At 47.8% G+C, this 13,616-nt stretch overlaps 1 protein-coding gene across 7 annotated transcripts in view; it reads right to left on the bottom strand.

The window, feature by feature from the left end:
- LOC138952552 (ryanodine receptor-like) overlaps positions 1-13,616 on the bottom strand; it is a 203,506-nt gene that overhangs the window by 182,355 nt on the left and 7,535 nt on the right. For all 7 annotated transcript variants that reach the window (XM_070324235.1, XM_070324240.1, XM_070324239.1 and 4 more), the window contains exon 2: positions 8,870-8,998. In XM_070324235.1, the coding sequence (XP_070180336.1) occupies positions 8,870-8,998 (129 nt within the window). The remainder of the gene's footprint in view (positions 1-8,869; positions 8,999-13,616) is intronic.

Raw genomic sequence — 13,616 nt, 5'->3', positions numbered from 1 at the left:
CCGTTGCAAAGCGCAACAAACAATTGTGAACGAATGTAATTTTTAAAACAAAGCAAATAAACACAACATCGATTCCCGTTTCACTCACAACAATCAAAACAAACCGCACACTAGCCCCAACACACGCGACACAGAGACAGAGCAACATCAACCTCTGTGAGTCTGTCAGCCCTGAATCCACAAATTCAACATTCGCGGATTCAGCGAGTGGATCCCATCAGGCCAAATCTAATTAACCTTCTTCCAAGCCTCTGACGACGCCTTTCTTGTCTGTAGAATAATGTTCATTCCTTTTTCGATGACTCGGGCCTGCATCTTCTCTTCCCTCATCTTTCTGCACTGTTTAAGTAGTTCAGTTCGCTTTGACCGCAGAGCAACAGGGAGATCTGTGACGACAGAAAAGGCCGTACCTTTCAGCTTTTTCCTGGCAGCAAATACACATGCCTCTCTGTCCTTCCACTGCGTAAAGCGGCATATGATGAGTCGCTTGTCTGTTTTCGAATCAAGTGAGTGTACGTTTGCAAGTTGAGGATCCGTTGTGATTTGTAATGTCTCTTTAATAAAGTTTTTCACCGCTGTTTCCTCTTCCCACTGTTTAGATTTGAGTCCTTGGAATATCAGGTTGTATTTCCGGCTGTGGAATTCCAGGGCTGTCATTCTAGCATCTAGCATGTCAAATTTCTCTTTGTTATCAGCCTCCTGAAATTCCACATTTGTTTCCAGTTGTCTTGTCTTTTCTTTTAAGTCTTCAATTTCAGTTTTAATTTCTGTCAGCTGCTTGGTGACCCGGTCCGACAATGAAGTGATGTCACCCCTTACCTCTCGTGCCGATCTTTCGATTGCATCAAGGATTTCATTATTATCTTGCGTTGGGGCCTCATCTCGGTTGGGAACAGCATCTCTCATCATCTGATCGACTTGTTGGTTACAAGTGCCTGACCTTTTCGAAGATTGCGATGGATGTAGCATGTTTGTGATTAAAATCGATTGGGATCTGAAACCGTGGGCCTCCTAATCCTTACTCCTCAGCCGCCATAACCGGAAGTCCGAGCTCTCAGGTCTGTTTTATTATTTAACCTCATATGTTTTATAGCTAATAACTTACACAGGCGCCTCCGGCCATACACCAATATCACAATTTAACAGAAAGAATACACATTTTCTGGTGCCTGTGCATCAAACCAGCTAGGAGCACAGGAAGGCTGACTGCTTGCTGCCAGAAGAGCAGAGAGAACCTTTACCTGTGAGTGCACACCTACTACACCTGCCCACCACCAAAATAGCTGGCATTATTCACAGCAGGCACAGGGGGAAGGGGGTAAGGTGAGCACACATCCTCTCAGGCTGGGTAAGAGTGATAGAGCATGAAGCTGTGCCACAGTGTATAAACTCTTCCCTCAAGGCCTGTGGATGCTGTCTGTACTGGTGCCCTCACCGGTTACCGGCTGCTCTGCTTTTTTTCTCTCTCAGTCTTTTACTGCCGAGAACAGTTGGTGTCTTATGTTCAGGTCACACTACTGCGCACTAAGTACTGATCAACATGCACATGTACAAGTTTCTTTTGTAATGTAGTATGCTTCATGTAGAACTGAGCTACTAAACGCAAGAAAAGAAGGCGAGAAAGGGTGTTAGGTTGCATGGCTTAATGAGCACAAAGAGCTAAAAACAATTATTCCGGGGCATAAACTCCAAAACAGAGGATTAGCACCTCTTTGAAGCAGATCAAGATCTCTTTGAACCCCTATCAACTGCTTAATTGATGTATCACACTGACAAAAAGTAATACCTCGCACCTGTGAGTCCACTAACAATCATTACAAAGATTGAAAATGGTTGTGCTATGCTCAGACATAATGATTCTAATTCTGCTCAATCTGGTCCAGATTACTGTTTACAAAAGACGTGTTTTTGTTCGGAGTAACTATTTCAGGCGATAACATATGTAACAGAAAACTAACAAAAGCAGGACTTTATATCGCACTTTACAGTTGACAAGGCCTGTTTGCCAATTATGCAGATCTCCTTAGAACCCCCTCTCTTTCTCTTTTTCTCCCCCACCCCAAATTTCCATCAACACAGAAACTTTCCTTATCCTAGTATTAGTGCTTGTCAACTCCTAGAAGCAGTTGTTACAGTCAGAGCATCAGTATGTCCCCGTGGAGTAGTCATTTCTCTGGCAAAATAGAGTGAGGAAAATCAATATTGAAGCCCATGTGTCGCGGAAAGCTGAAGCAGCTGTATATATATCTAGTCAGCATAGTGCTAGTGTCACGGCCAGATGTGTCTTGCTTTTAGCTCAGCACATTCTATCATCATCACTGTCTATTCAACATGTTTCACTGTTCATTGTCAAGCGCCATTTGATCTCCGAAAAACAGGAAAACTAGAAACCAAATGACTTTGTGGATAGATATGACAACCTTTTGCCATTGCAATGGAAAATTTGTTGATGAGTGTACACAATCAAGGTTTAACCTTGAATCTAGCTCAGCCAGTAGTAAATACTCCAGCAGCTGAGCTGTTAATGGCAATGGCTTCTAAAGAAAGAAGAAGTAGTGTGAAGGAAGGTGCAAGTTCCACTGTTCAACTAACGATTTCTTTGTCTGTCTTTTTCTCTTTCTGCTCAAGCCAAATCTTTTTCGCGTAAAGTTGCTGCACACAAATCAAACTGTGCCTGGAGCAACACATTTTCTAATCACTTGCAAACTGGCAACATTCCAGCACCTGCATGTACAACAATTCCAGCGTAAAAGCTCCATCACTCTTTCCAAGCTGTGTCAATAACGCTTGGGTGACCCTAAAAGCATACACATGGTTACGCTGCTGGGGCCCGGTCCTCCGGGATCTAATCTACCTGACAGGCTGCACTAACACAGATTTCTCCACTGTACTCAGAACAATGACCTCAGAGTGCTGTGTGCACGTGAACTGAATGTTTATCAAAGTCTGGTAAAACATTACTCTCTCCTAGCATATAACCACGTCATGTCCCAAATAGACACTAGTTCTGGGGACAGAAAAAGCAAGTTAGCGTAGCATTACTCTCACGAAGCACGACAATGACAGAGAACATTTCCTGGTGGACACTGTGAGTGCGAGTGTAATTTACGGAAACTCTTACTTGCTCAAATAACTGCTAAAAGTAAAATAGCAGAAGAAAATTAACAAAGCTTCCCAGCGCATTGCTTACAGAAGTATGACAAGCATTTTAACACTGCTAAACCTGCACAAAAATACATGTATACATATGTGTATCTTTGAGGGCATGCACACTCTACCAGGTCAAAAAGAAATAATTAATGCATGATGACAATTAACACGGAAATTCGGAACAGAACATCAGTAAGTTTATCCCCATTTTGAGGCTCCCTCCTTGTTAAGTCCTGATTCAATCACATATTCTTACCTCAACTCACATAAATGGCATTAACTTCAGTTCATTGCTAAGATATTGAAGTAGTACTCGACCCTGGTAAGGGGGGAAGTAACTCCCTAAGAAAAACAATCCGTAGTCAAGGACGGGAGTCACCTCCCCTACCGGTAACCCGCACATGCGCGGTCCTGCTACCGGCCGGCATTCCACCCACTTCAACACTACTGCACAGACGTGTTGTTGTACTCCGGCATATTTTTTGCCTTGGCCTTTCGTGGAAGGCCATTTGACCCTGGTCTTTGCGTTGCTATCTTTAGGTAAGATCGTTTCACTATCTCTTCGCTGCGTTCGTTCGAGTATTTTCGTTCGTTTGAGTATTTTCGCTGTTGTAATTCATCTCCACGTGCGCGTGTTCGATATTGCAAATGGCGGACAAAAACTCAAAAAGCAAGGGCAAACTTGTTTCCCTACTCTCTTCACCGGGAAAAGAGAAGGATAAAGACAAGTCTAAGTCTAAATCAAAGACGCGTGCCTCTGTGTCTTCTTCACAGCCTACTTCTTTAATTCTGGTTACTGACCCGGTGACTAAGAAGACAGAACGGGTGTCGCTCGACTCTACGTCACCGTCACCGGTTTTCCCTACGCGGGAACGTTCTTCTCCTCCTCTCTCGCGCTCGCAGACGCCACGGTCTAGCGAGTCCGTGTCGCGGGAAGAAATTCTGGCTATGTTTGCCACTCTGAAACATGACCTAGTTGCCTTACATTCGGCTGAAAGGCCTGTCGCTCCCCTCCCGCCTGGCGTGGGGGGGGTGGCTTCTCTTTCTCGGCTGCGGCCGTCCGCGACGATCACGTCGGCCGATCTCGGGCCGGATTTTTCTGGTTCGGTTGCGGATTCCCCTGCCTTGTCAGGGGGGTTCGCGGCCTTAGCGCCGCCCGGTTCCAGCGCTTCGGCGTTGGGCGGCGTTTGTGGGAGTCCCCATCTTTTTGGGGGCTCACACTTGCCTGCGGGCCCGGGTTACGCTCTTGCGTCGCCGGGTTCGCAGACGGCTCCTCCCCGGCAGTACACCGTCCATCACGTGGCGGGTGCGCTAGGGAGCGGCGTAGCGCGCCAGCCTGCCCCCCTGGGATCAGTTTCGGCTGTCCCGGCCTCTGGGGGGCAGGCAGCAGCGTCTTGTTTGCCCAGTTCTGGCCTACAAGATTCTGTCGGCGGTCATCGACCTGTAGCTCTTGGTTCGGCTGCCGCCGTTCCTGGTTGGAGTTCGCAGGGGGTAGGCTCCTCTGGTTGCCCCTCGGGGCTTCCGGTCGGGCCTGCCCGCGGATTGTCGTCCTCGACTTCCGGTTGTGCTGTGGCAGGCACTTCCGGTGGAGGACAGCGGGCTAGTGGTTCCGGTGGCAGTGTCCCTGCTATCCCGTCCCTGGTTACGCATCGACTTCCGGCCCCGACTTCCGGTTCCGCCGCGGCGGTTCCGGTTGTCGGCGGTGCTGTTGGTGGACAGTTTGCGGCGCTTCCGTCTATTGTTCAACCGACTCTAGCCACTTCCGCTTCCGTGGACGGGTGGGTTTCCGGTTTACCGGACCCTCCTTCTGATGGAGATCAGGAAGGTTTTGGAGAGGAACAGGAAGGGGATGAGGATCGTTCCGAATCCGTTACCCCCTTACGGATTCCCAATAAGCTGGGCCCTACTCTGGAGTTGGCTGCGGAGATAACCTCACGGTACTTCCCTGAGGGTGTCTCCGCCGACTCTACTGTTGTCGCACCCCCTCCTTCTGCTTTGGCAGACTTTGCGGGCGCGGGGGACACGAGGGCGAAGTTCCGTTTCATGGAATCTCCTTCCGTCCCGTTTGTGATGGCTCAGGTGTTGGCGGACGCTAACACACCCTACCCTCTTTTGGCTGCTCATGGGGAAGCCCCCCCTTCTGCCCAGCCTTGGTTAACCTCGGCTCAGGCAGGCGGCGGCCTCCCAGCCAACTCAAGAAGATCGCGGCTGCCTAGCAGGCCACATTCTCTTCTCTCCTCTTTTTCGCTGCCCACAGCTCCACTTCCGGTGACTCCGGAACTGGCTCGCTTGCGGCAGGATGGTTATAGCCGAGATAGGACTTCCGTTTGTACGGAACAGAGTCTACTCGGGCTGGAGGAAAGCGGGCGTTCTTCCCTTGAACTGACCTCTTTAGCGGAAACGCTCATCCGGTCTCTCACGAGAGCCATCGCTTCGTCCATCGAGCCTTTTAGGTTTCGTGACGATGCTATTGAGGCTGATGCTGCCATGCTCCTGGCGGCGCTTGCGAAGGTCACTGACAGTCAGATGACGCTTGCTGCTCGGCTCTACTCTCAGGTGGTGTTCTGGAGGCGCGAGGCTTTTCTTAACGGCTCTCGCCTGACGGATAAGGCCACCATAGACTCTTTGAGAGTCTCTCCCTTTTCAGAGGGTGCGTTGCTGGGGTCACGCTCTTTGGATGCCCTTCGGCAGCAAACTGAGGAAACTCGTGACCAACATGTGGTGCAACTGACGGAACTCGCTCTTAAGCAGCACAGCAACAAACCACGGAGTTCTGAGTCAGCGCCAGACAGCTCTTCTGGGCAGCAGTCGTCTCGCGCAGGTAGGGGTGGGTCACGGTCCCGTCCTTACCAGCGTAAACCTTCCTTCGGGAAGCGGGGGTCTGGGCGCAAGCCCAACCCCCAATGAGCCACCCCCGATCCAGTCACCCCCCCCAGCCTCTACCCTTTTGGTAGCAGGCGGCCTCTTCCGGGTCCTGCCAGCTTGGCTGTCTCGGACAAGCAGCCTATGGAGCATGGGGGTGATTCGATCGGGGTTCCGCCTTCCTTGGCAGGAAGGCAAAGCCCCTTCGTCCAGGGCGCCGGCCAACTTCCGGTTTCCGGTCAGCCCAGACGCTCAGGAGACTTTACAGGCGGAAATCCTTCTCTTTCTGCGGAAGCAGGCTATAGAGGAGTTTCTCGGCCACCCCTTCTTGGGACTTTACGGCAGAATTTTGGTTGTCCCCGGGGTGTTGCACCAAGGCATGGTGTTCGATTCACGGGAGTGGGCAGTCCGTCCCACTCAACGTCGTTTATACAAACTGCAGGCGCGCCCTTTTCAGGCGGCGCTCAGTTCAGTCTGGAATCCGACGTCACACGGCTGGGACGTCTCAGTTCCGTTTCGGGGTCTGGTTGCAGCAGACCACGCCTCAGTGGATGAACACTCCTTGGCGTCTGTTTCATCACTTTCTCTCCGCTTTCCAGGGCACCCATTTGTTGTTTCTTTACGACAACACGGCGGTCTCTGCTTATTCCAACAAACAGGGCGGGTCCCGATCTCGGCTGTGGTCCAGCCGAGCATGCGAGACTCTTTCTTAGATCCTGATCTCGGCTCGCTATCTGCCCGGCTGCCTGAACGTCCTTGCCGACGTCATCAGCCGTTCCTTCCAGATCCTCCACACGGAGTGGACCATCACCCATCAGGCGCTCCTCCTTCTTTGGGCGCAGGTAGAGCGTCCGATGGTCGTCCTTTTCGCCACGAGATTTTCACGTCGCCTCCCGATCGTTGTGTCTGTTTCCGGGCCCGGAAGCTTGGCAGATCGAAGCGATGACGATCGGCTGGGCAGGGCTAGAGGCTTACGCCTTCCCTCCCACTCCACTCATCGGAAGGGTTCAGCCTAAAGCCGTCTTGGAGCGGCTTCATCTCCTTCTCGTGGCACCGCGCTGGCCCAGTCAGCATTAGTTCCCGGACCCCATGCGGCTCACCAGCGGCCCGCCAATCCCGCTCGGCCGCCGGCGAGGGGAGTTTTTCCAGCCCAGAACGGGGACTCTGCACATCGCCCCGAGGGCCTGGATCCTCACGCCTGGAAGGGTTCGGAGATCACTGGGGTGTTCAGGCGCCTCCGTTTTCGCTTTTGGACTTAGGCCAGAAGGCTCACAGGCCACCTCCTCTGTCTACTAGTCACACTGGCTGGCTTGGACCCGATGGTTTGCGGCTAACAATGTTGTCCCGGTCGCCCTGCGATCAATGCAGGTCGCAAACCATCTGGCATGGCTCTCCGCTCGGGGACGCGCCGCGTCCGCTTTGCGCGCTCGCCGCTCAGCCATCTCTGTTACTTTTAAGCAACTTGGACGCTCCATCTCCCTCGGGGGAGTTATCGCGAGTGTGCTAAAGGGCGCGGCCCTCAGTTCTGCAACGGAGAGAACTTCTGTCCCGGCTTGGGACGTTCTTCTAGTACTCGAATTTCTCCGTTCTAGTGCTTTTGAACCTTTACAAGACGCTAGTCTCTCTGACCTTACGCGCAAAACTCTCATGCTCATACTGCTCGCTTCCGCGCGGAGGGGCAGTGAGATCCACGGCCTCTCAGGCCTAGACCGGGATATCACTTTCGGAAGAGACGGCTCGGTTTCACTGCGTGTCCGTCCCGATTTTCTCGCCAAGAATCAAAAACCTGGTCCACTTTCACCGATCATTTCCATTCGGCCTCTCCGGGACATTTTTAGCCCCCGGCGATCCGGATTTTTCTAACTGCCCGGTACGCGCGCTTAAGGCTTACTTGTCGCGCACCGCTCCGTTTCGAGCATCAGCTCCGAAGTTGTTGTTTATTTCGATCATTTCAGCCCGAAATAAAGACTTTGCAAAAACCACGCTTTCCAGATGGTCTTCCACACTTATAAGGCATGCTTATCAGTGGTGGCAGACACAAAAAGGGGGGGGGGGCAGTCAGCCCTTCCTCCTCGATCACCTCGTACGCACGAGGCTTGAGCGTGGGCAACTTCCTTAGCTGTCCTCAAGTCTGGAAGGATGTCAGACGTCCTCAAGGCTGCATACTGGACGACTCATGATGTCTTCCTCAGCTACTACCTCCGGGGCATTGCCAGCACTCATCTGGATGGTACCAACTGCCTCCCAGCTATGGTTGCCGCAGGCCAGATACTTCCAAGAGATTAATGTGAGTATCCCACCGCCTTTATGTGCAATCTGCCATTTATGTGAGTTGAGGTAAGAATATGTGATTGAATCGAAAATTTCAAAACTAAATTTTCATTTAATTAATATACTTACTCAACTCACATCGTTTATACCCTCCCATCCATCCCCGCTAACATTATATGTGTTACAGGTGTGTGTTTCCGTGGGGGAATGACGGCCGGTAGCAGGACCGCGCATGTGCGGGTTACCGGTAGGGGAGGTGACTCCCGTCCTTGACTACGGATTGTTTTTCTTAGGGAGTTACTTCCCCCCTTACCAGGGTCGAGTACTACTTCAATATCTTAGCAATGAACTGAAGTTAATGCCATTTATGTGAGTTGAGTAAGTATATTAATTAAATGAAAATTTAGTTTTGAAATTTTCGATTTTCTCAAACTTGTTAAAAGGGAGGTTGCACTGTATCACAGATGAAACCAAGTCTGTAGGGCCAACAGCAAAGAACAGCCTCCAGGAAGCCATGCAGGTCAATTAACACAGAACTCTCAATGACAGTTGCAAGATGTATCTGGCAGAAACAAATTCACTTTACCTTGTTTGATATACCCTCCAGGGAGCACATGCGATTGCCGAAGCCCTCGGCCGACAGGCATACTCTGTCTGTAGCATTGCTGTCTTTGGAGGAAGCGGGAGACAGGCAGCTCAGACACACCATGTCATCCTGGCATCAAATAAAAACGTTTCTCATCAATAATGCAACAAACTGAACGGCATCTTCTTCTTCTGCGTTCGTGGGCTGAAACTCCCACGTACACTCGTGTATTTTGCACGAGTGGAATTTTACGTGTATGACCGTTTTTTACCCCGCCATTTAGGCAGCCATACGCCGTTTTCGGAGGAAGCATGCTGGGTATTTTCATGTTTCTATAACCCACCGAACTCTGACATGGATTACAGGATCTTTTTCGTGCGCACTTGGTCTTGTGCTTGCGTGTACACACGAGGGTGTTCGGACACCGAGGAGAGTCTGCACACAAAGTTGACTCTGAGAAATAAATCTCTCGCTGAACGTGGGGACGAACTCACGCTGACAGCGGCCAACTGGATACAAATCCAGCGCGCTACCGACTGAGCTACATCCTGGCCCCACTGAACGGCATGAAACTGAAAGACATAAGGAGGAGTTTGATCAAAAGTGCAATATGTGACTCAAATATCTTGCATGAGACTTTCTACATAGAAGGAATGTGTGATTGTGCATGCACGCACATCATGATTGTTTCCATGATGGGATGTCTGGAACCCGTGTCAGGTACACATGTCCGTAACAAGTTAATAAGTGTACTGATTCACTGGGAGAAAACAATTCTTTAAGCTGTACCACAGTGAGCGCTGCATGACTATGTTAATCATCATTTCCCTCGAAATGCGCCCCCTTCCTCCCTGCATCCCCACTAACTCCATCCATTCCCTCAATCATACCACAAATTTGTTCTACCTACCACCGTACTAGGCCAGACAGTTTTGAGATGTCCAGACTAGTGGACTAATACCAGAACCCTCCCAATCATGGATTCTGGAGCCACTGGCATCATTTTGTACAATTGCAGCAAGAATTTGTAATTTTTTCACCAAAGAGACCTTTCTAGTCAAGCATGTCAAATTTGTGTCGGGGTGGGAAGAATACAATGTGTAGCCTTGACGTCTTTCTGTTCTGAATGGAATTTGAAAATCTGGATCTGGACCAGGACTTCACTCTTCCGAATGCATTACAACCAGAGGAGAGAAAGGCAGTAATCAATTCAAAGCTGATCAAAGGTTTACTTCAGTTGCCTTTACTTGGCTGTACTTTTTCTGGTCACACTTGCTACCGAATCAGTCACAACAGTTTGATTGGCTTGAGGATCTGATGTTAATGTTTCACATTTTATCATGGCTTATGCGTAACATGTACAATAATGTGCAATAACACAATTTCTGTTTACAAACTTAAGCAAAAAGAATTATTTATAAACTTATATCTATAAATATGAACCTAAGTATGGGTGCGCTAATATAAGCTATATGCTTGAGTATGGATCCTTAAAGTTAATGCCAGATTTTGTACATATATATATACATGTATATATATAGAGGTTACAACACGAGTGGTTTTTTATATGGCTTGTATTTCAGTCAAGACCCAGCAGATGAATATCAAGGGACTCACGAGCCTTTGGCGAGTGAGTCCCTTTGATATTCCCGCTGGGTCTTGACTGAAATACAAGCCATATACAAAATCACAAGTGTTATAAACTGTATATCCCATGAAGATCCAAAAGACAACGTGTGACGGAAACATCAAGCTTTAGTTGTCTGTTCAGATGAGGCACCTCTGCACATACATTATTCTAAAGGCACATCTGTTGATCTATGTCAAGTCGGTGCATAATGGTGGCTTGGTTGTCCCCGTCAGCTGCCTCTTACACGGATTTGACTGAATACCTAGTGGTTACACACGCATCTCCTGAGATCTTGGACACCTTCATCGTCTATAAGGGCCTACTGCACCACAGAAGAGCTGGAAAAACTCGCAAATTGCATTGAACAGCTTGTCCCGAGAACAGTCGTAGTCGATGATGTACCGATAAGAACGTGTGTACCAGGTACACTGTAACTTCACATGAGCATAACACTGCTTCTCGAACGGACTGGGTTTTTAACGATTGCTAGTTTGACTTCTGTTTTAGTTGAGAACACGAGCACACACACTCAGACACATACGGCTTGTCATGTTGATCACAAGAGAGAAACAGAACTGCGAATAGAAGGAAACATAATAGATTACGTCCCCATAATATGACGCGATGGATGACAGACTTCATAAAATCTATGACGCTGTGATGATAGTCTCGGCAAGACGAGACCAAAACTAAGCTATAGCACTGAACGACTCTCGCGCATGTTCTCAAAAGCGTGGTGACACCTTGCACATCCGGTCTTACAGGTACATTTGCTTTTGGAATGTCAAGGACGACAAAAAGTAGAGCCAGCTATGATGTATTTCGTGCACCCTTATTTATTCACTATTTTATGTGTTTGAAGAGTGCAATAGTTACATCATGGATTTGACAAGAGTAGGCCTACAATGAAAATACAAGAAATATACCTAGAGTACATTTACAGAGACAAAGAAGGGAGGTCATGGGATATATATATATACATATATATATACCGGTATATATATATATGTCAAGATATTAAAAGTGAATAAAGTTTTGTTTAAAGGCACAGTGCAGTTCACAGCCTTCGTTTTGCGTTTTTGTTGCAGCTGAGTGCATTTACAGTTCAAAAATCCTCCTATGGTAGTAAAACAAACCCAAAACTACCCAACGACGACATCTGTGAAGCTCGACAGTTTCTTGTTCACGCGAGTGCATAAATTAACCTAGTTATTACGTGGTGTTTGGTCGGAGTTCGATTCAACTGAGTGATTCCGGCCTCCATTTTGTTTTACACAAACTCATGATGATGTCTGACATAGTTTGCTAGTGACTGTCTTTTTGTGCATGATGTGGTGATCTACCTGATCTAAATTTAGATCCAAAAATAGGTCAAGACCAGCCGGGTCCGAGTACGAAATTAATTCGTAAAAAAAATCGCAGTTGGTTTAAACAGTGTTTATTCAACAATTCATATGTAGTTGAACATGATACATGTTACAGATCATCAACAAGCTCAAGCTTATGGTGGTGACCCTAACGGGAGAATTAAACATATGGATTACAATAACTTGCGACGAGACTTCGACAAGTACTTTCCAAAATCGCAGTTCTTGACTCTTTGGGTGCAAGTCAATGAAACGTGGTAGTTCTTTTAACGGATAGCTGCCTAAGGTATGACTAAAAGTCCCAGGGGCTCCGTGCACCTGGATTTGACAAGTTCAGTACCTTTAAGCCAAGTATGGGTTAACGTATGAGTCCAAAGAAATCGAAGCTGTGACTCCCAAGCACTGACACTAAGAGAGGTTCTGCTTTGAACTTGGAGGGAAAAGTTGGCCAAGCAAGGAACAAGAAAAAAGTATGGTAATGCTACTGGAAGTGGGCTTCATGGCGCCAGTCAAAGAAGGGGAGAAAAATCAATGAGCTAAACTCCTGGGCGCCGACACAGCCCTTCAATCTCCGAGGGGAGATGTGATTAAGCACCAAGATGAACTACCCAATGATCTTTATACGAGGCTATACTGCTGGGTCTGGGCAGTGTGCTGTCTGCATGACACTCCAAATGGCTTCTTGCATTTCTTTAATCTCCAGAAAAGAATGATTTTTTACTTGCTGTTGCACTATATATAGCCAGATGTATCGGTGGTGTCCACCTTGTTTTACATGTCAGATTCTACGATACAAACACTGCACATAATAACACCAGTGTTGTTCCCAGACTCAGAGGACATTGGTCAGTTGGACCTGGATTGAAAGTATGTAGTGTATGGGTCAAAACGTGCTGGTAACAACAACAAAAATTTCTGTCTAAAGACTTCCTACATGTCAAAATTTTCATACCGCCAACAGGACCGGGGTCAGACTATTAATGCCTCATAGAAAAATGCGGCAATGACCAGCTCAACATTACCAATACCAGACACACTAACAATAGCAACATACGTTGACAGTACAGAACATTACAGTTAACACAAAATATGAATGTAAGTTGTAACTGGAAATTAATTATGATTATCGTAATTTGTACAATACTTTAAATCATTTTGAGGGGCAAATAACAAACTGATCCTACCAAGCTGTCTATCAAGTATACATGTTTGAACAGTTCCTAACAAGTTCACGTCATGTGACTGTGAGTGTGAGCAATTACTATTGACTAATGGCACGGGACCAACATTGGTTTGACAAGGAGAAATAAAAAGATCATCATGCGGCAATGTAATTCTGCCTCTAGTAAAGGTACATAGCCCCAGCAAGCAATTTGCAGGGCTCAGCATAATTCTCTATAACACAAGCCATAAGGCAGATGTTAGTCTAATACTGCCTGAGTGCAAATGACAAGACATGTAACTAACTACAGTACCAGCACCAGACTGAGGCTGCACACATCTAGCTATACTATTCTACCGCTCAGGTCCTACCCACAAAACTCCAGTGCAGTAATTTGCACAAGCAATCAGAAGGGACTAATAGCACTATCACACTGCCCAGCACGAAAATGGAATTGTACTTCAACACAGAGCTGCCAATTCCAGAGACAGTCCCTAACACTATGGTAACAGCTCCCCAGATACCGAAGTGAAGAACCCATTCCAAATAGCTTACACTAATCGACTGTTGGTGTTACTGGAATCTGGG

This window comes from Littorina saxatilis, linkage group LG17 (genome assembly GCF_037325665.1).
Source record: "Littorina saxatilis isolate snail1 linkage group LG17, US_GU_Lsax_2.0, whole genome shotgun sequence".
In the NCBI taxonomy this organism is placed as follows: domain Eukaryota; kingdom Metazoa; phylum Mollusca; class Gastropoda; order Littorinimorpha; family Littorinidae; genus Littorina; species Littorina saxatilis.
Note: the sequence above shows the minus strand (reverse complement) of the source record. Positions and strands in the feature narration are given on the sequence as shown.